The sequence below is a fragment of the Melanerpes formicivorus genome, unplaced genomic scaffold (genome assembly GCF_026170545.1).
Source record: "Melanerpes formicivorus ecotype bairdi unplaced genomic scaffold, bMelFor1.0.p_v2 SCAF_45, whole genome shotgun sequence".
In the NCBI taxonomy this organism is placed as follows: Eukaryota; Metazoa; Chordata; class Aves; order Piciformes; family Picidae; genus Melanerpes; species Melanerpes formicivorus.
This window is the reverse complement of record NW_027142397.1, coordinates 668,762-688,800: the sequence shown is the minus strand read 5'-3', so window position 1 is coordinate 688,800 and position 20,039 is coordinate 668,762. Positions and strand designations below refer to the sequence as shown.

The 20,039-nt window shown below is 66.2% G+C and overlaps 3 protein-coding genes across 4 annotated transcripts; 2 read left to right on the top strand and 1 right to left on the bottom strand.

The window, feature by feature from the left end:
• The first annotated feature begins 522 nt into the window (after nucleotides 1–522).
• On the top strand, nucleotides 523–5,953 carry SYTL1 (synaptotagmin like 1). Of its 2 annotated transcripts, none has more exons than XM_068159048.1 (15): nucleotides 523–801; nucleotides 1,760–2,044; nucleotides 2,334–2,479; nucleotides 2,564–2,663; nucleotides 2,996–3,038; nucleotides 3,338–3,434; nucleotides 3,632–3,714; nucleotides 3,865–3,984; nucleotides 4,061–4,227; nucleotides 4,314–4,416; nucleotides 4,670–4,831; nucleotides 4,918–4,996; nucleotides 5,167–5,266; nucleotides 5,347–5,552; nucleotides 5,696–5,953. In XM_068159048.1, the coding sequence occupies exons 2-15, from the start codon at nucleotides 1,809–1,811 to the stop codon at nucleotides 5,833–5,835; spliced, it is 1,782 nt and encodes a 593-aa protein (XP_068015149.1). In that variant the 5' UTR covers nucleotides 523–801; nucleotides 1,760–1,808; the 3' UTR covers nucleotides 5,836–5,953. The 2 variants fall into 2 exon arrangements, with proteins under 2 accessions (XP_068015149.1, XP_068015148.1); XM_068159047.1 differs by having other exon boundaries at nucleotides 2,558–2,663.
• Nucleotides 5,954–6,151: 198 nt separating this feature from the next.
• Nucleotides 6,152–14,978, bottom strand: CD164L2 (CD164 molecule like 2). Its single transcript, XM_068159112.1, has 5 exons — nucleotides 14,830–14,978; nucleotides 9,296–9,631; nucleotides 9,053–9,121; nucleotides 8,219–8,384; nucleotides 6,152–7,812 (listed from the first exon to the last, which is right to left on the bottom strand). The coding sequence occupies exons 2-5, from the start codon at nucleotides 9,423–9,425 to the stop codon at nucleotides 7,797–7,799; spliced, it is 381 nt and encodes a 126-aa protein (XP_068015213.1). The 5' UTR covers nucleotides 9,426–9,631; nucleotides 14,830–14,978; the 3' UTR covers nucleotides 6,152–7,796.
• GPR3 (G protein-coupled receptor 3) lies at nucleotides 13,791–14,852 on the top strand. The gene has a single exon (XM_068159095.1). The coding sequence runs from the start codon at nucleotides 13,791–13,793 to the stop codon at nucleotides 14,775–14,777; it is 987 nt and encodes a 328-aa protein (XP_068015196.1). The 3' UTR covers nucleotides 14,778–14,852.
• Nucleotides 14,979–20,039: the final 5,061 nt, after the last annotated feature.

Genomic DNA, 20,039 nt, shown 5'->3' with positions numbered 1-20,039 from the left:
GAGCCACTGGGACCCCCCACTCGCAGTCCCGGGCAGGTAAGGGTGGCCGTAGGGCTGCCCCCCCAGCTACTGACACCAGCGCCATGGGGTGGGGGGTTGGGGGGTCTGCCTCCTCTCGCTTTACTTGGGGGACTGGAGCCCCCCTCCAGCTCTGCTCCCTACTCGGGGGAGGGGGGGGGGGCGCTCCGGGCCCCCACTTTCTCTGGTGGCTTTTATTGACCCCACGCTGTGCCGGGGCCCTGAGCCGGCCGGGGTCTGAGGCCACGGCCGTGGGTTGCAGGGTCCCGGTGCTGGCAGGAGGGTTGGGGGTGCCGGGGGGGGGCAGCCCTGGGCTGTGCTGCGAGTCGCTGCGACCTGTCGGTCCCCAGGGGTCTGCGCGAAGGGAGCTGGGTGGGGGGAGTCTGCCCTGCCCGTCTCCTCCCCTGCCCCATCGCAGCTGCTCACAGGGCGCGGGGGGGGCGGCACCCCCGCAGCTGCGGCTGCCTGGGGAGGTTGAACTGGTTTGACTGCTCCCTTGTACAGGCTTGGGGGGGAGCCAGGAGCCAGCACCCCGCTGCACGCCGGCGGGCGCGGGGCCTGGGTGCTTGTCGGCGCCCACCCGCCGAGGCCCCCGTGGGGTCCCCGTGGAACCGCGACAGCGTCTGGGCCAGACGTGGGGGTCCGCTTTGGGTGCTGGCTCCGTTCCGGGGTGGGGGACACCAACACAACCTCCCCCCGCGGCGTGTGGCATCGGTAAACAGGATACGAGCAGGCTGCGGTGAGGAGGCAGCGAGAGCATCGCCCCGGCCCCGGCGGCAGCTGGTACGTGACCCCCCCCCGACCCCCCAGCCCCGGTCACAGCCAGGACGTGTGCCTGGAGCCCCCCACCCAGCCCTGGGGTGACCTGGCTGGCGGCAGGGTGCTGCTGGGTGCCACAGGCTCCCCTGGGAGTGGGGTGCTGGGAGGGGGGCACACAGGTGGTGTGGGGAGTGCCCAGTGCATGATGTGGGGGGGTCCCTGGTGCCGGCTTGGAGGGGGGTTATGGGGGGGGGAGGGGGTTGGAGCTCAGCACAGCTACCACCTTGGACCCTGCGCTGAGTCCTGGGTGGGGGTCCCCAGTTGGGGATGTCTGAGTGCCCCCTGCCCAAGGCTGGGACACAGTCACCTGTGGGCCAGGGTCAGAGTGCACACTTGGCACGGCTGTGCTGGTGCCCACATCTTGGGGGGGTGGCTGGGGGGCGGGGGGGGGCAGGACTGATCCTGCCCCACGGCTGTTGCAATTTCCTGCCCTCAGCACCCAACGCCAGGCAGCACTTTGCCAGTGCTGGGCCCGGGAAGGGCACTGATGAGGCAATGCCAGGAAGTGGGGCAAGAGCCCCTGTGGCACCCTCTGCCCTGGCAGCTGTGCGGAGCTGAGCATGGTCTCAGCCTGGTTTGGTCTCAGCCATTCAGGGGGGGCAGCCAAGCTGACTTCTGCCACCCTCCCTGGCGTGGGGGCACCTGAGGAGCGCCGTGGGAAAGCTGGCAGGGGCAGGGCCTGCCCTGGGCAAACAGCCTCTGCAAACATGGGCTGCAGGCAGGATCCTGGCAGGGGCAGGGCTGGCCCTGGCACAGGGCCGGCAGTGGGGCTGGGCAGCAGGAGTGCCCTGAGCCTGCCCATGCTCCTTCCCTTGGCACCATTGCACCCCTTGGTTTGGCCCCGTGGGGGGCCCTGGGGGTGTTCTGGGGGGCGGGGGGGGGGGCAGTGAGCACACTGAGCTCTCTCTTCGTGTCCTCGCAGAGGGTCAGGATGATTCCCACCTCAAAGCAGCCCCAAGGTCTCTCTCCAGATGCTGGCATCGCTGGTGCATGCCCGGCACGCTGAGCCCCGCCGGCAGCACCCCCCTGCTTCTCGGCCAGCACCTCCGGCTGCCCCCGCAGTGCCCCCCGGCCCTGCCATGGCGCTGGAGCTGGGGCCCGAGGCGCTGCTGGACCTGAGCTTCCTGACGGAGGAGGAGCGGAGAGCGATCCTGGAGGTGCTGCGGCGAGACTGGCAGCTGCGGCGGCGCGAGGAGGGGCGCATCAGGTCAGCGGGGGGTCCCCTGCCCAGGGCCACCCTGTGGGGACAGCCTGAGCCCCCCAGGAGCAGCCAGCCTGGGGTGCGTCACCCTCTGGGAACAGAGCAGCCAGCCCGGGGGTCCCCGTTGTCGCGGGCGGGGGGACACCACTGAGCCCTGCCGGAGCCCTGCCCCGGGGTGGGTGACACCAGGGCCAGCCGCGGTGGCCCCAGCAGCCACCTGGTGGTGGGGACAGAGGTGCAGTTACCGATGGCAGCCCCGGGGCCAGGGGTCCCAGTGCCACCCTCCTGCCACCAGCCAGCTCCGCAAGTCGGTGTCGGACCCGGCGCGGCTGAGGACCCTCACCGGGGAGTGGTTCTGCGATGCCCGCGCCCAGCGCCACCGGCACCACCTGGGCTCCGACCTCGTGCGAGCCTCCATCCGCCGCAGGAGGAGACCCCGAGGTGGGCAAGGGATGGGCAGAGGGCTGCAGGGCTGCCGCGGGCCGGGGCTCCGCCTGCTGAGCTCCCTGATGCGCCCAGGAGCAGGGCACGTGGATGGGCACAGCCTGGGCGAGCTGGAGGCCATCGGTGAGCCGCTGGCAGAGGAGAAGGAGGATGAGGAGGGTGTGACGGAGCCAGAGGAGAGGTGAGGGGGCGTGGGGGGAATTCTTACCCCAGGGGTGCCTCAGGGCACCTCTTATGGGCACCCTATGGGGGGTGGCACAGCCCTGGGGTGCCCAGGGGGAGCTGGAGGTAGGGATGGTAGAGCAGAGCCCAGCAGGAGGGCTATGGCGCAGCCAGAGCTGCCCTGTCCTGGCATCTATCCACCATCCTGCTGTCTGTCCCCTCCTCTGGTGTCCGTCTGTCCACCACCCCGGAGGTTTCTGTGGCCCGACCAGACCCCGGCGCTCTGGGCACACAGAGTGCTGTTGCCCTGGGGCCTTGGGCAGAGTAACCAATCCTGGTCTCTCCTGGCAGCCCTGCTCCGGAGGAGGAGGCGCCGGCGGCTGCAGAGCCCCAGGTTGGTGTCTGGGGCAGGGGCTGAGCCTGCAGCTGCTGCCCAGCACCCCGGCGCTGGGCTCTGGCAGCCGGGCAGCAGCAGCCTACAGCCTGGGACAACCTGAAGCGTGTCCCCAGAGCCGCAGTGCCAGCCCAGGAGGGTGCTGCCGCTGGCACCAGCCTCCTGTGTGGTCCAAACCCTGCAGCGTGGGGAGGGAGGCAGGGCACGTCCCCCGGGATGTCCCCACCCTGCCCCAGGGACTCGAGGGGCTGGAGAGGGGCGGGAGTGTGCCCATTGCTACCCCATGTGCCGCCTCACAGCCCAGCCCCACAGCCCCAGCTCTGGAGGAGCCGTCGGTGTCACAGCCCCTGCGACAAGCTGGCAGCGCAGCGAGGGAGCAGGACCCAGCCCAAGCAGGTACCTGTCGGGGGGGGCTCAGTGTTGTTGCGATCCACGGGGGACTGGAGCCCCCCAGCACTGCTTACCACCTTCCTACCTCCCCCCAGCCCCCATCACAGCCCCCATCCTGCTTCCTCTTGTCAAAAAGAGAGACCCCTCCCCTCCATCCCTGCTACATCAGGACCCCCCCCCCCACCCATACACTGCCCCTGCAGGTGGGAACCCCTCTGGTACGTCCAGCGCTGAGGAAGAGGAGGATGAGCTCAGATCTGCACACAGTGGCCCTGATGCTGGGCAGGTAGGACTCGGGGGGGCGGGGGGGGGGGGCGGCAGGGGGATGTGTGTGTGTATGGGGATGGGGGGAAGGCTCCATGGGGCTGTATGAAGCTGCACGGGATTGGGGTCCAAGTAGGGGCGGTGCTGATCCCCTTTTCCTTCGCATTTCCAGGGGGCAGGGACCCCCCAGGTGGATGAGGGCTCCCCGGGGCGGCTGTCCCCACGGAACGGCCACGTCCCCCCAAGCCTGCTCACCACCAGCTCCTCCGTCTCCAGCCTCAGCTCCTCCACGGTACGGGGCTGGGGGGCTGCTCGGGGATGGGGGTCACCTCCCCAGCGCCCCCTGACCTTGTGGCACTGCCCCGCAGCTGAGCAGCAGCCTGCGCAGCCTGTACAGCGAGGCGGAGCTGGGCGCTGTGGCCGTCAGGGGCTGCGTGCAGCTCTCGCTCCGCTATGAGCCGGCGCAGAAGGAGCTGCAGGTCCATGTCCTGCGCTGCCGAGAGCTGGCCGAGGCCAAGAAGCAGCGCTCGGACCCGTGAGTGCCCCAGCAGTGCCCAGCCGTGCCCGGCCGGTGCCCGGGCCGCTGGCACCCATGGCATGCCCCTCGTGCTTTGGTGCCAGGTACATCAAGACCTACCTGCTGCCGGATAAGTCCAACCGCAGCAAGCGCAAGACCGCGGTGAGGAAGAGGAGCTTGGACCCCATCTTCAACGAGACCCTCAAGGTTGCTGACCCTGCTCCGGGGGGGTGCTGGGGGAGGTGGACAATCATGGAGTGGGTTGGGTTGGGAGGGACCTCAAAGCTCATCCAGCTCCAAGGCCCGACCGTGGGCAGGGACACCTCCATCAGCCCAGGCTGCTCAAGGTCTCATTCAGCCTGGCCCTGAGCACCTCCAGGGAGGAGGCAGCCAGGACCTTCCCGGGCAACCTGTGGCAGTGGTTTCAGCCTCACCCTGCCCTGTGTTCCCTCCCCACCAGTACAAGCTGGAGAAGAGAGACCTGCAGGGCCGGACCCTGAACCTCTCGGTGTGGCACCACGACAGCCTGGGCAGGAATCTCTTCCTGGGGGAGGTGGAGATCGCGCTGGGTGCCTGGGACTGGGCCAATACCAGCCCTGAGTGGTTCAGCCTCCAGCCTCGGGTGAGTGCCCAGTGCCCCCATCCCCAGTGCCCCCATCCCCAGTGCCCCCTACCCCCCGCCCCCACTAACCTCTGCATCGTCCCCAGACACCAATCTCCTCAGACGGCCTCCCCAGCCGGGGCAACCTCAACCTGGCACTGAAGTTCATCCCTGCTGGCTCAGAAGGTGAGAGGAGATCCTGCACGGAGACCCCTGCAGAGCCTGGGCAGGGATGGCACACAGGGGGCAGGGTGAAACGGGCACCCCGAGCACCCTTCTCCCCCCAGCCTGCTGCCCTGGCTCCAGCCCCTGGGGTCCCTGGGCACAGGGTGGGCTCCTGACCCCTCTTGCTGCAGGTGGGGGGATGCCCCCCACGGGGGAGCTGCACATCTGGGTGAAGGACGCCCAGAGCCTCATCCCCCTGCAGGGTGGCACCGTGGATGCCTTCGTGCAGTGGTAAGAGGCAGGCGGGCACCCGGGAGGGGCACCCAGAGCCACTGGTGCCCAGCCCCTGCCTCACCCCAGTGTCCCCCCAGCTACGTGCTGCCGGACGACAGCAAGGGGAGCCGGCAGAAGACTCGGGTGGTGAGGAGGAGCCTGAACCCCCTCTTCAACCACACCATGGTGTACGACGGCTTCCAGGCCAAGGACCTGGCCGAGGCCTGCGCCGAGTTCACCCTCTGGCACCACGAAGCCTTCTCCAAGCGCCAGCTGGGCGGCATCCGGCTCAGCCTGGGCACAGGTGAGGGGTGGGGGGGGAAGCGGGGAGCTGGGGCACCTGTGGGGTGGCCCCGTGGCAGCAGGGCGGCTGCCGGGTGGCACAGCCGCAGCCGCAGGGTGACGCTGGCAGCGGCACCGGCACCGGCACCGGCACTGTCTCTGCAGGGAGCAGCTATGGGCTGCCCGTGGGCTGGATGGACTCCACGGCGGAGGAGCGCAGGGTGTGGGGCCGCCTGCTGCAGCAGCCTGGGCTCTGGGTGGAGGCACTGCTGCCCCTCCGCACCAACCTCGTCCCCCGGGCATAGCCCCACAGCCACCCCCGGTGCCAGCAGGACTGTGGGACTCGGGGTGGCATCGCTGTGTGGGGCTGGGGGCTGTGCCCCGCACCCTTTGGGCGGCAATGAAGTGGCACCGGAGGGCACAGCTGGTGACTGTTTCTTGCTGCGGGAGCTGGACCCTGACTCATCCCTCCAGGGTGGGGCTGTGCCCTCTGCCACCATCCTGCCAGCCCTGGGTCGCTGGTGGCTGGGTCCCCTCTGTCACAGCCACATGCCCATGAGGTTTGCTGGCGTAGTGCCCAGGCTCAGGGGGTACAGGTGACAATGACAGAGACACCAAGACAAGAGGAAAATCCTTTATTGAGTTCCTGTGCCCCATGTGCTGCCTAGGCTCCGCTGGCAGGGGACTGGCAAAGCCACAGTGCCACCCTACTTCCAGCTGTGGCCACATGTCCCTTGACCCTTTGGGGTGCCCTAGGGTCCTGGCACCACACAGGGCAAAGGGAGACTCCAAAGACTGGGATTCAGGGCTGGATGAGATCCCTGTGCCCAGCTGTACCACCCTGGGAGCAGCTGAGGGGTGCAACCCACACACCACCCCCCCCAGCTTGCTGGAGCCTCCCTGGGGGACAGGGGTCCGGCCTGGGGGACAGTGTCCCACCCTGGGGTCCACAAGGGCAGCCTGGGGCGGAGCCAACTTTGCATAGTTGTGACGTTGGGTGGGGGGGGGCCCTGCAGGACCCTGCAGCCATGGGGGGTGGGGGACAGTCCAGCAGCGGGCAGGGACACTGGCACCGGGCAGGGACGCTGGCACCGGGCAGGGACGCTGGCACCGGGCAGGGACGCCACAGTGCTGACCTCTTCTCTGCCTGCCCAGGGGAGCAGGAGGGCAGCAGGTCCCCAGCCTGGTGGCCTCAGATCCTGGTGCAGAGGACAGAGAAGAGCAGATGGCAGAAAGGGCTCGGGGGGGGGCTTAGCCCCGGGGAGGGTCCAGCCCCTTGCAGCCCTGAGGAAGTAGGATACAGGGTGGGGGGAGTGACCCAGTGCCCACCCCACTGCAGCCAGGCACGTGGAATGCCATGGGGGAGGGTGGGAGCTATGGCAGAGCAGGGCTGGGGGGGCACAGGGGTGGTGGGAGGCAGACCCTGGCCCCAGCTGCACAAATCCTCCCTGGACATGACACAGACAGCACCTCGCAGAGTTTAATTGGGGCAGCCCAAGCTACAAGTCTCACCCCACAGCACACAACACTCGGCCCCCCCTCCCCAAAACAGCACACAGAAAGGTGGGGGGGGTGGGGGTGGGGACGACCCCTCCAGCAACACAAAGGCACAGCAAAAGCACACAGCAAGGCCCTGGCTCTGCTCCTCCAGTGGGCACTGAGGGGCTGGGGGGGGACAGGGTGAGGAGGGGCTGGAGAGGGATCAGAGAAGGGGGCTGAGGGCTGAGGGCTACAGCCACAGTGCTGAAGGGAAAGCAGCTGAGAGCCTGCTGGGGGGCAAAGGGGACACCCCCTAGCTCCCCCTGCACAGCAAGCCCAAAGGCTGTGGGGAGGCAAATGGCAGGGGGTGCCCAGGGTGGGCAGGGGGACTGTTGGGTGCTCTCTGTGGCCAAACTGGGCCCAGCAGCTCCCATCCTGCTGAAGGTACTCAGGGGGAGGGGGTGGTGCCCCCTGCCACCGTGGTGCCTGGGGACACCTTGTCCAGGTGGCAGAAGGGGCACAGATTTGCCATGGGGCTGTGCCTTGGCTGCATTGTGCCAGGGGCTCTGTGCGTGGAAGGGGGCATGGGGGTGGTGAAGGGGACACACACCCCCCCCCCTCCCCGCTAGCAACTCCCAGGAAAAGAGCAAACCAGCTGGGAAGTGTCCTCCATGCAACCCAGGTGAGAGGCACCACACACCCCCTCCGGGGAGGGGCAAGGGAAGGGAGAAGCTCTGGAGGCTCAGGGGGGTGCAGCCCCCTCCCCACTGCCACAGGCACCCAGAACCTACTGATTGTCCTCTCTGGCAGCATGCAAGGAAAGAGAGATGGGGCACAGCCCCCCACGTTAGACACCAGAAGAGCCTGGGCCCCACTTGGCTTCCAAGGGACGGATCTGGGGTCCCCATGGGGCTCAGAGCCAGGCAGCAACAGACAGAGGGGGGCAGGACAGCCGGACACCAGCGAGGGGACAGACAGGGGATGGGGACCCTCCCCCAGCCCCCAAACCCTCCCCACCCCGGGTGAGGCACAGATAGCCACGGGGGACAACACTCAGCTGCGAGACAGGACAGAGGCAGGCAGGGCACAGAGCCCCACGCCCGCGGCTGGCCACCAGCCTGGCTCCAAGGGCAGCCTGGACCTGTGCCCACCCTGGCATGGGACACCCCCTCCCCAGCTCCATCCCGGCCGGGGCTGTGGGGTCCTTACAGTGTTTGGTAGGTGCTGTCCTTTGACTTGATGAACTTGATGATGAAGAAGACCACGGCCTGGATGCTGAGCACCAGCACGATGCCGCCGATGAAGCTGGCAGTGTCGAAGCCAGGTGGGCGGAACTCGGGGCTGCCCGTCAGGGGGGCACTGGTGGTGCTGGTCCCTAAGGGCAAGGGGACAGCAGGCTGGGGGGGTTAGGGGCGTTGTTGGCATCCCTGGGCCTTGATGATCCCGCTAAGGAGGGGGATGTGGGGGTCCACGTGGAGCCCAGGGCTGGGATGTCCCCAGCGGCACCCGGATGGGAAGGACTCGGCTCCTTCCCGTGCAGGAGCAGCCAGCAGCAGGCAGCAGGGGAGCCAGCGGTGAAAGGATCCCGGAGGGATCAATAATTCAGAGGGCTGTGGGCTCCAGTTACCTGCTGGAACCAGCCCAGGGCTCTCCAGTTCCCTCTGCCTGGAAGAGGCTCTGCCCTGCTCCGCTGCCAGCCTCTGCTCTGGCCGCAGATGGCACTTCCCAGCACAGGCAGCAGCAGGGATGGTTCTGGGATGGGTTGTGGGGAGTTATGCCCCCCCGCCCCCCGCTGGCATCGCTGCAGCCCATGGCAGGTGGGGACAGAGCTGTGACCCTGGGGTGTGCTGGCACCTCCTGCAAACAGCCAAGGTTGAAGCTCCATGGATGCCAACCCTGAGGGCAGTGCTGCTCATCCCTCGCCAGGGATATGAACTATGGAGGCAAGCAGCTTGTCCTATCCCTCTGGACGCTGTCCCCTGGGGTGCCTGGACACCCCCCCCAGCCCATCCCACCACCTCCTGCCCCCCCAGATCTGCTCACGTGGGGAGTGCGTTGCTGGCTCCTTGCTGTGGGACTGTGGAGGCTCTTCGGTAGGAGCCCTCAGTGCTGCTGGGGACAGCGACACAGGGATGGGGGAAAGGTTACCAAGGGACATCACCGCGAACCCCTCACCCCCTGTCCCAGCCCCAGGGGTGGGATTTCATCCCCACAGCAGCACCTCCATCCCGAAGGGTGCTGGGTCTGGGGGGCTGGTGGGGGATAGGGGGAGGGCAGTGTGGTTACCTGGGCACAGGGAGCTGCTGTTGTAGAGCACACAGGACCCCCGCGCTGCCACCCCGCTCTGCACGCAGCCCCCGGACTCTGCAGGCAGAGGGAGCAAGGTTTGCCCATGGGGCTGAGCTGCCAGCACCATCCCACCATAGCCCCAGCCCAGCAGCAGGGCCTGGGGAAGGCCGGGGGGGCAGGCGTGGGAGCCCCTCACTGCCCCCCTCCATGGCTGACCCCCCTCACCTGGTTCCTCCTCGGGGGTCCTGCAGCCAACCCAGACGCAGCCAGTGCCGTTGTGTGAGGTGGTGCTGGCCGTGCATGCCCCACAGGACCTCAGCTCACCACATTCTGCTGTAAACCAGGACAGGGGATGAGCTCCAGGCCAGCATCCCTCACCCACCCACAGCTGGGGTCTGGGCTGGACCCTCTGCCCCACAGGGGAAGCTTTCTTGTGATCATAGAAGAATGGTTTGGGTTGGCAAAGCTCTGTGAGAGCATCCAGCACAACCACCCAGCCAGCACCACCATGGGCACCAAACCCTGGCCCCAGTGCCATGGCCACAGGTTTCCCGAACACCTCCAGGGATGGAGACTCCACCACCCCCCCCGGACAGCCTGTGCCAGTCCCTGACCACCCCTGCAGGAAATAAATTGTTCCTCATCTCCAACCTAAGCCTCCCCTGGTGCAATTTGAGGCTATTTCCTCTCATTCTATCAGCTGATAGTAGGCAGAAGAGCCCAACCCCCACCTGGCTCCAGCCTCCTTTCAGGGAGCTGCAGAGATCCAGAAGTTCTCCCCTCAGGCTCCTTTTCCTGGGCAGCTGCAGGTGGGTTTGTAGCACCCTCAGCAGGGGGGACAGCACAGAGCTGCTAGCACCCACGGCCAGGCAGGAAGGCAGAGCCCACCCCACGGCAGCAGTGAATCACTCAGGTGCAGGTGGAGCTGCTCCCCCCCGCACTCATCATTAATTTACAGCCACAGCTCCCAGCAAGGGAGGGGAGCAGGGCCCGGGCCCTGCCTGCACCTCACTGTCTCCCACACCCTCCTTTGCACCCTCCTGGGAAGCAACCAGGAGCTCTTCCCATCCTGGATGCGTTTCCAGGCTCACAGGGGAGGAATTACCACCCCCCAGGGCTTGCAGGAGGGGGCTGTAGGCTGGCACCCCCCCGGGCTGGCTTCTCAGCAAGGGCTTGGCCGTGCAGGGACTTTGCACCTGGCTTCTTGGAGAGGGCTTCTCACCACTCCCCCTCCCTTTAGGGTGGGCAGCTCCACCCCACTCAGTCCCCCCCCCATCATCTTCTAGAGTCCTGCTGGTCACTGAGGCTAAACCCAGGAACCTTTTCCTGCTCCCAGTACTCCCCACAGAGCAAACAGCAAAGAGGGCAACTGGTGGCGTAAGGCTGCAGGTGGGATGCTGCGGACCCATTGCCATGGCTACGGGGGGTGGGCACACCGCCGCCCCCCCCAGCTCCAGCATTTGGAGCCCTGCAGGGAGCCAATGGGGAGCGGGGCTGCGCTCGCCGGGGCTGCAGGCAGGTTGAGCAGCGCTCGGTTATTTTTATCGCGGCAGGAGCAGACGCTGGAGCCCAACGCCGGCAGCTCCGGCCCCTCCCGACAGATGTGGGGAGAGGGAAATAAAAGGTGGGGGCGGGGGCACCTCCATGGGCGCTCTGGGTGCGGTGGGACAGGTCAGGGTGGCACGGGGCGAGGGCAGGGGGATGGGAGAAGAGGAGCAGCGGCAAGCTTGGGCTTTGCATAATTGATGCCCGGAGTTGCTGGCGTCCGGGGCAGAATGGTGACAGCTCCGCTGCCCCCAGCTCACGAGATCCCCCCTCCCCCGCACCCCTCAAAGCCCTGGGGGTCGTAGCAGGACCCTCAGCCCCTCTCACTCCCCAAAAGCAGGGCCAGCCGAGGGCGCAGGGGGTCTTCAACCCCATCCCGGGTGAGGGAGTCCTGCAGGCGAGGAGGACCCTGAGCGAAAAAATATCCCCTGAAAAAGTTCTGCTGCAAACTCCCCTCGACCCCTGCCCCCAACTCCCTTCGTTACCCCCCAGCCGTACCTGCGCGGGTGGGTGCGGGTCCCTGCGCACACAGCAACGCACAAAGCAGCGCGCAGCGCAAGGTCCCTGCGCCCGGGGGGGCCATGGCCCGGCCCGCTTTAGGCTCGGTTCAGCCAGGCTCAATTCAGCCTGGCTCGGCTCGGCCAGGTCCCGGCAGGAGGTGTCGGTGCGAAGCTCCCGGGAGAGCCGAGCCGCGGGACATGCGCGCCCGCGGGAGGCGGCCCCGGCTGGGGGGGGAATGGGGACAGACAGCGACGGGGAGGGGCGGCCCCGCCTCGTCCTGCCCCGCCCCGGGGGGCCCGGCCCGTGGCAGGGCTCCGCTCCCGAGGTGCATCCCAGCCCCCCGCACTCCCTGCACCCCCCGGTGCCGTGTCCGGGCAGAGGCGGAGCTGCCCTCGGTGCGGGGGTGTCTGGAGAGCCGGGACCCGCACCCCAGCATGAAGCCTGCTGCAGGGCACAGTGCACTGCACCCCCTGCACTGCACAGCGCGCACTGCACCCCCTGCACTGTGCCCACCGCACTGCGCCCACCGCACAGCCTACACTTCACTGCGCGCTGCCCACTCAGCGTACCCCGCACTGCACCCACTGCACCCCCTGCACTTGCGCTCACTGCACTCACTGCACCCGCTGCAGTTTCCGGACCACAGCCGCTCCCCGTCCCGGGGGCTGCCTGGGTCCCTCTGCCACTCCCCGAGCCCACCCACGCCCCCTCCTCAGCACCCAGGGTCTCCTTCAGCACCGCGAACAGCTCCCGCCGGGCCGGGCCGGGGCTCGCTGAGCCCATCCGAACCGAGCCGAGCTCCCCGGGAGCAGCCGCGCCCGACGCCACCGCGGGATCCCGACCCCCGCGGGGGTCCTGGCTTGGGACATCCCGGTACCCCCGGACCCGGCAGGGAAGGCACCGGGGTTTCAAGGAACGGGGGCGGGGGAGAGTCCGGGCAGGGTCGCTGGGGTGCCCTTGCCTTATCCCTCCTCCTCCTCCCCGCGAGGGCGAAGGCTCCCCGCCAGCCACCCCCCACCCCCGGGCCGGGCCTTCCCGGTTCTCCCGGTGATGAATTATTCAGCCCCGCGTGGGAAGCCTGGTCCGTGGGGACCCGCTGGTGAAACGTGGGGAGGCTGCGCACCCCCGGCTGTGCCGAGGTGGGAGAGGGGGCACACACAGAGCCCAGCTTCACACCCCCTCCCCCGACGCTCTAATTCCACCACCCTCCCGCCCCGGGGCCGCCCCCTCCTTCCACACCCCACGCCCAAACCCCCTGAAATCGGGGGGTGGGGAGGGGGGAGCTGGCACCCCCCATCCTCTGCAACGCTCCCTGCCAGGGTGGGGCGACCCGGGCTTGGGCAGAGGGGGGCCCCGGGGGCGTGGGAAGGGGGGTCCGGGGGGGGGAAGCTGTTTTTATGAATGAGTTGCTCCAGCCCCGCTGCGATTACTATGCGGCGCGCGCGCCCGGCGGGGCGCTGATTGGCTCCGGCGCACCATTGACGTCACAGCGAGCAGAAGCGGGCTGGCTGGGGGGGGCTGTGGTGAGTCACCCCCTCCCCCAATACACAGCACCCCCCATATCATCCATCCCCCCCTCACCGGGCTCGGTCACTATAACTCGGCTGCGCCCATGGCAGCGGGCACCGAGCCCGCGCGGAGCATCCCGGCAGGTGAGTGCGGGCACCGGGGGGGCACGGACTTGGGGGGCGCAGGCACGGAGGGATGCGCCGACACTGGGATCGGGGGTACCACACAGACGCCGCGGGGGGCACTGGGAGGGGGCCTTGAGCAGCCCTGTGGGGCCTCTTTTTCCCGGGGCTCTGCTGCCTGCTTGGTTGCCCCTCCCCCCCCCCCCCCCCCCCCGATGCAAAAGAAGGGGATCCCCTCTTTTGGGGGGCCGGGCCCGGGGTGGGGGGTGGGTGCGATTAGGGCCACCCTCTTCACCTGCTGCTTGGGATCCTGTTAGTTTGGCCCCAAAGTCCCTCGGGGTTGTGGGGGAGGGGGGCAAACCAGAACCCTGCCCCCCTGTATTCCTCCTGCTCCACCCCCCCACCCCCCCCATTTATCCGATTTGTTCACCAAAATTACAACCATGAACCAAGCCCAGCAGCGGGGGGGGCAGGCTGAGGGAGGGGGCCATGGCCATGTGTGCCCTCCCCTCCCCCCCTTTATTCTCATATTTATTTTTCTTTGCTTGCAAAAGAATCCAAACTAAACTCCCACGTCCAGAGACACCCCCCCCCAACCCACCCCCCCCGCCCTGCTCTGCCCCCCCCTGAATCGGGGGGAGGCAGGACTGTCCCTGGCTGGTGGCAAACAGACAGCTCAGGTGAGTGCCAACAGGGACATCCTGGGCACAGGAACATCTTGGGCACAGGGACACAGTTGGGTCCCCGGGGGGGGGGTCCCCACCCCGGGCAGTAGGTGCTGACGGAGCTGCTCTTCCAGGCCAGCCTCTGCCGCCATGATGGAGGAAGCTGCCCCCAGCTCCAGCGAGGGCCAGCAAGGCCATTTCCTGGCCAGGAACGGCACCGACAGCTCCTTGGACCTGGACTCTGTGGTGAAGCCTCTCGCCCTGAACCCCTGGGACGTTGTTCTCTGCGTCTCTGGGACCATCATCTCCTGCGAGAATGCCATCGTGGTGGTGGTCATCTTCTACAGCCCGGCGTTCCGGGCTCCCATGTTCCTCCTGATCGGCAGCCTGGCCACAGCCGACCTGCTGGCCGGCCTGGGGCTGATCCTGCACTTCGCCTTTGTCTACTTCCTGCCGTCGGAGGCGGGCAGCCTGCTCACCGTGGGGCTCTTGGTCACCTCCTTCACGGCCAGCGTCAGCAGCCTGCTGGCCATCACCATCGACCGCTACCTGTCCCTCTGCAGCGCCTTGACCTACTACTCGGCCAGGACGGTCACCAGGACTTACATCATGCTGCTCCTCACCTGGGGAGCCTCCATCTGCTACGGGCTCCTGCCCATCATGGGCTGGAACTGCCTGAAGGAGCCCTCCGCCTGCAGCATCGTCAAGCCCCTGACGAAGAACCACCTCCTCATCCTCTCCGTCTCCTTCTTCCTGGTGTTCGCGGCCATGCTCCAGCTCTACGCGCGGATCTGCAGGATCGTGTGCCGGCACGCCCACCAGATCGCCATCCAGAGACACTTCCTGGCCAGCTCCCACTACGTCACCACCCGAAAGGGCATCGCCACCCTGGCTGTCATCCTGGGCACCTTCGCCTCGTGCTGGCTGCCCTTCGCCCTGTGCTGCCTGCTGGGGGACTACAGCTCCCCCGCGCTCTACACCTACGCCACGCTGCTCCCCGCCACCTCCAACTCCCTGCTCAATCCTCTCATCTACGCCTTCCGCAACCAGGAGATCCAGAAGGTGCTCTGGACCGTGTGCTGCGGCTGCTTCTCCTCCACACTGCCCTTCCGCTCCCACTCCCCCAGCGACGTCTGACGCCAGCCCCCTCCCTCCCTTCTTCCCCAGCCCCTCTGCACCTTGCACTCACCGAGTGGGGCTGCGGCGTTCTCCGGGGGCTGCTTTTTGCCTCTTTGCCTTCCCAGCGACAGGCTCTGGGAGCTCTCCGAGTCCTGGCAGCTGCGGTTGTTGATCTGGAAGATCTGCTCCAGCCAAGCCGATTCCAGGAGCTCTTCCCAGCCTCACCCTTGCAGGCACAACCTTCTCGGCCTCTGTTTTTCCACTTTTTGAATGTACAGGAAAGAAAAAGGCTATTTTTTACCCATAATGTGATCTATATTTATGCACGGGGCCCCCGAGATTCTCACATTTGCTTTACAACTCTTCCTGATAATTTGTTGTTTTGTGGGGGGCGATACCGGCAGCCCCCCCCCCCCCCCCCCTTTACTTCCTGTGCCTCATCATTTACCTCAGATAGTTCAATCTATATCAAATACATTTGGGGGAGGGGGCGGGGGACGACTCGCTTGCCGGAGGGGGAGGGGCTCACTCCCTACCCCCTCAGTCCTCCTGCCATTAATTTATTATTGTTTAATTGCTATTTAATATCATTTGAATGCCGCCCCGGCGCTGGGCCCTGCTGCCATCTAGTGCCAGCTGCCTCCGGGCACAAGGCGCTGCTGGGGGCTCCACACCCCCAAACCCAGCCACTTTGTGGTCCCCCGGGTGTTGCCCCCCTCCACCCCACGGCACCCGGGTTTGCCCCCTGCTCCTCCTGCCAAAGCCTTTCTTTGCACTGGGATTTGCACATTGGGGGTGGGAAACGAATGTGAAGAGGCTCCTCAGGCTGGGGACCCCTTGGTGGGGTGCTGCGGGGGGGCCAGGGGCGGGGGGCGGGGGTGGAGAGAGAATAAAAGTAATTTGTGATACGAGGTGCAGCTGTTTGGTGCTGGGGAGTGGAGGGGTTGGGAGGGGTCTCCTGGGGATGAGGGAAGCAGGTGGAGGACCCCACGGCGTCACCCCGAGCCCCGGCAGGGACCTCCTCCCTGCTGCGTTTCCCTGCGCCCGGTACAAAATGCCAAGCGACAGCACTGCCCCAACCCCCCCACCACATCCACGTAGCAGCAGCCAGCCCCGGGGGAGCAGCACGGCAGCCCTGGCCATCCTCCTCCTCACCATAGCTCATCCAGCTGGCAGAGGGCTGCCTCCATCCCAGCAAGATCACAAGCAGCTGCCTGCACCCTGATCCTTCTCCCACGTAGGATGCAAGGTACAGGCTCCCTGCTCCTTCTCCCGGTGGGGGTACAGACAGCTGCCTGCACTCTAGACCCTCCCCTGCTGGCACAGGAGGATCTGGGACTCTGCCGGGACCCCTACAACGAGCTGCAAGAGCTCAGCTAAGCTCTGGGCTGCCCTTCGCTGCTGGCCACGCCGTTTGCATCCCTCAGCACGGAGCAGGCAGAGTTAACAATGCCAGAGCTAATTAGGGCAGCTTGTCCCCTCCGGTAGCTGAGCTCTGTGCCCCGAGAGCCCCCCGTGCCCCGCTGCCCGCCCCGGTCAGGGAGCAGCAGGTTTCTCACAGGCATTTGTGCATCCGCAGACGCCAGGATGTGGCAGAGCCCAGGGCTGACGAGCAGCAGGAGCTCAGCGGTGCTGCGCAGTGCAGGATGCGTGCCGGTCCCCCGAGGCTTTGTCTTCACCTTGGGCTTGGGGACATGGTGGCAGCCCTCGGGGTCGGTGCCGTTTGTTGCAAAGGAAGATTTTCTGCGGCTCCTCGGCTGAGCTGAGCACTGGGAAAGGGGAAATGGCAAAAGCAAGGGGAGAAAGGGCTGGGGAGAGGCTGAAGGAGCCACAGACCAACACCTCCTGCTCACCAGGGGCTGGGTTCAGTGCTAGGATGGGGTTGGAGAATTTGGGGCTCCTCTTGTCTCCACTGAAGTCAAGCCAGGGGCAAAGGAGCAGAGCTCAGGGCTTGGAGAAAGCTGTGGTGCCCTGGGGCTGAGCTCAGGACCCTCCACCCCTCAGCCAGGAGGCAAATCCCGACCCCACCTCCCCTGGCAGTGAGAAATCCTCTAGCTCCCAGCCCTGCTTTGTCCACAGGCAGTTTGTTCCTGGCTGTTCCTCTGGCAACACCACTCAGCACTCCTAAAGAGCTTTTCTCCCCCTCCTGCTTCCCCTGCTGATGACTTCAGAGCAAGCAGGTGCAGCCCCTTTGCTTCCCCATGGTGGGCAAGCCCAGCCAGCATCCCCTGCTCCCTGGGGTCCCTCCTCCTGCTCCCCTGGGGACACACTGTGTAATTGGCAAGCATGTGGGGAAAAGGCAGCACTGTGTTAGGTCAGCTGAACCCCCTCAAAGCTCCCCACCCACCACAGCTGGCAGTGGGGTGGGCAGAGGGCTGTGCTGGAGATGCCAACATGCATCTGGGGGGATTCATAGGGCTCAGAGCAGCAGCTTGGCATCAAAAGTCACCGCAGCCACGTTGGACCACGGGGCCACCTCTGTCTGGCTCCCCCCAAAGCTAGGGATTCAGGGAGCCCTGGTACCCACCACAGGTTCCCCCAGGACATCACCCCTGGCAGCCCTGAGTCCTGCTGCCGCCAGCCCCTGTGGTGGCTGCTCCATGTGCCACTTCCCAGCTGGGAAACCTTCCCCTCGGCTCCTACCTGTGTGCAGCTCCTTCCTGCCAGGATGGATGAGGGAAGCTGAGGCTGAAGGAAGCTGGGACCCCAACCCTGCCATGGTGCTGGCACCTCCCTGGCAGTGAATCCAGCACCATTCCAGCTGCTCCAGGCCTTCAGAGCAGGCAGTGCTGAGCGGGGAGATGAGCAGCCCCCAGCAGGGCCCAGCCTGCTCCCTTTTTGGGTGGAGAAAGATGCAGAAAGCTGAGGTATAAAAATTAGTCAAATCCAGCTGAGAAGGCACCGAGTGCCAGAGCCACCCCCACAGCAGCCATGTGCAGGGGAGGCTCGGGGGGGACCAAGACCCAATCTGGGTTTGAAATATGAGCTGAGAGGCTGTGAGAGGAATAAAGGAGTGGGAATGCCATTGCCCCAGCTGTGCCCACACATCTGGCAGGCTCAAGCCTCCCCAGACACCCTGTGGCCATGGTGTGGCAGGGGCATAGAGCTGAGGGCACAGGGTTCCAGGCAAGTTTTGGTCCTCTTCTCTGCCCTGGGCAGCTGCTGTGCCCCTGGCAGCAGTGGGGCTTGGCTCCAGATACTGCTCTCTGCCACCTTGTCAGGAGCAGGGACACAGGACAAGAGCACTGGCAGTTGCCATGGCAAAGCCAGGGCTGGTCCCTGCCAGGTGAGAGCTCTCCCTCCTCTCACTCTGGTGCCAAAAATGGTAAGGCTTTGCCAGCTTGGAGGATGGAGGGAGGCCAACACCACCCCAAAATCCTCCTGCCAGCACCCTGGACCCCAACTCTCCTGCCTGAGGCAGAGCTGAGAGCTGCCCATTGCCCACACCACATCCCAGGGGTGGGGCTCTGCTCCCAAGCATTTCCTGGGGTGCCAGCATGAGCCCCAACACCCCCTGCACCATGGCAGGCAGCCAGGCTGGGAACACTGGGCCACAGGGAGGGCTGAGCAGCTCTGGTCTGTGGCCTGGGTTCCATTTAAATGAGAAACCTCAGTCCTGGCTTGGGGGATTCTGTTTCCTTGGAAGCAGAGCAGTCAGGAAATGAAGCAAACGTGGCCCTGCTCGCTCGGAAGCGGTTCAGCAAACGCCGAGGGCAGGGGGAGGCTTTGCCCAGGGTGTCTCCAGCTGTGGAGAGCCATCCCCAGCCACCACGGAGCTGTGGCACTGGGAGGCATCGCCCAGCTCCTCCCAGGGAAGGAGAGCCTGGCCCAAAAGCCGCTCTGGGTAGGATACAGCAAGCAGCAGTCTGGGAACCTGGTCGGTCTCCAGCACCCTGCAACCTCCTTTTTTGTCTTTCAGGCTTCACACCACGACCCCACGAGCAGGGACCAGCACCCTCTGCTCCCCGTTGGCAGCTCGCAGAGGACGAGACTCAGATGTTGGCTTGGGGCTGGGGCTTTGTCTAACTCATCCTGGCCTGGAGATGGTGCTGGGAAGAGTAATTTGGCCCTGGCTGCAGCCCCAGCTCGGCACTGGCTGCTCTAAGCCCTCCACAGGCAGGCGCTGGCCTTTGCGGAGCGGCGGAGCCCAGCGCAGAGCTGCTGCCCTGCCAGCCTGCAGAAGAAACTTGAGCTCCAAATACATAATTCCTCTGGCACCCTGTGGTTATTTGTGAGCTGCTGTGAGCAGATGGAAGAGTTACAGATAAAGCCATCCGCAGCACGGGAGCCGACTGCCTTCCCCACACAGCCGCGTAGGCAACGGCAAAGGCAGGGAGGAGAAGGCAAAAAAGGGAGGGAAAAAAAAAGGGGGGGGGAGAGAGGAAAAAAAAAGGCAGAGAGCGAGAAAGAAGGAGTCAGCCATTTCTAGAGGGGCTGAGCTGCCATCTCAGCACACCTACGTGCAAGGAACGGGGACTCTGCTGGCAGCAGGCCCTTCCCGGGGAGCTGGGAGAGCTCTCCCACCAGCCCTGGCTGCTTGGCGCAGGCAGCAGCGCGTCGGGGGTGACATTGGCACGGCAGAGCTGTGCCACACACTGGGAGAGCAGCCTGTTAACGCTGATCCGAGCTGGCAGCGCCTGCACTCGCTCGGGTCCCAGAGGGGGAATTAAGGGAGAGAAGCTGACGTCAGTGGTGGAAAGGACACGCAGCCCACTCGTCCACGGCAGCCGGCAGCATCTTCTGGGTGTTGCTAACACCACCTTGAAGGAGAAAATTAAAGAGGTCTTTGCAGACAGGGGGTCCTGTGAAGCCGGAGCTCGGCCAGCTGTGATCCGGGGCCGAGCCCCGCGGAGCGGACAGACGGACAGACGCATCAAAGCCGGGGCCAAGGCCAGCGCCCAGGCACAGCCGAGCCCTGCAAACTCTGCCCAGCTGCAGCAGCTCCCCCGCAGGCAGCCGCAGCCCCCAGAATGGGCTCAGGCTCCGGCAGCACCGGCGCCGGGCTTCGCCTGCCTGCATCTAGCTCAATCCCAGGCTGGGGAGCAGCAGCTGCCATTCAGGGCTGTAAAGCAGCACCGCTCTCGGCACTACCCCCTCTCCCCCCACCTCCGGTGCCCCAAGATGACTTTGAGCGGCCCTGGCTGCCCCAAAAGCACAGGGCTGTGTGCTGGAGTGCCCCCCAAAAAAGTGAAGGCACCAAGTTAGCCTTGGCCGCAGCCACACCCATCCTGAGCAGGCAGCCAGGAAGCTCAGCTGCTCCTCCCGGACCCGAGCCGGAGC

Coding starts and splice junctions, on each gene's coding strand:
- SYTL1 (XM_068159047.1), top strand. CDS start 1,809: ATGCTGGCATCGCTGGTGCATGCCCGGCACGCTGAGCCCCGCCGGCAG. Junction 2,480..2,557: donor CCGCAGGAGGAGACCCCGAG/GTGGGCAAGGGA, acceptor TGATGCGCCCAG/GAGCAGGGCACGTGGATGGG. Junction 4,417..4,669: donor TCTTCAACGAGACCCTCAAG/GTTGCTGACCCT, acceptor CCTCCCCACCAG/TACAAGCTGGAGAAGAGAGA.
- GPR3 (XM_068159095.1), top strand. CDS start 13,791: ATGATGGAGGAAGCTGCCCCCAGCTCCAGCGAGGGCCAGCAAGGCCAT.
- CD164L2 (XM_068159112.1), bottom strand. CDS start 9,425: ATGGTGCTGGCAGCTCAGCCCCATGGGCAAACCTTGCTCCCTCTGCCT. Junction 9,122..9,295: donor CAGCAGCTCCCTGTGCCCAG/GTAACCACACTG, acceptor CGCTGTCCCCAG/CAGCACTGAGGGCTCCTACC. Junction 8,385..9,052: donor GCCAGCAACGCACTCCCCAC/GTGAGCAGATCT, acceptor CCTTGCCCTTAG/GGACCAGCACCACCAGTGCC.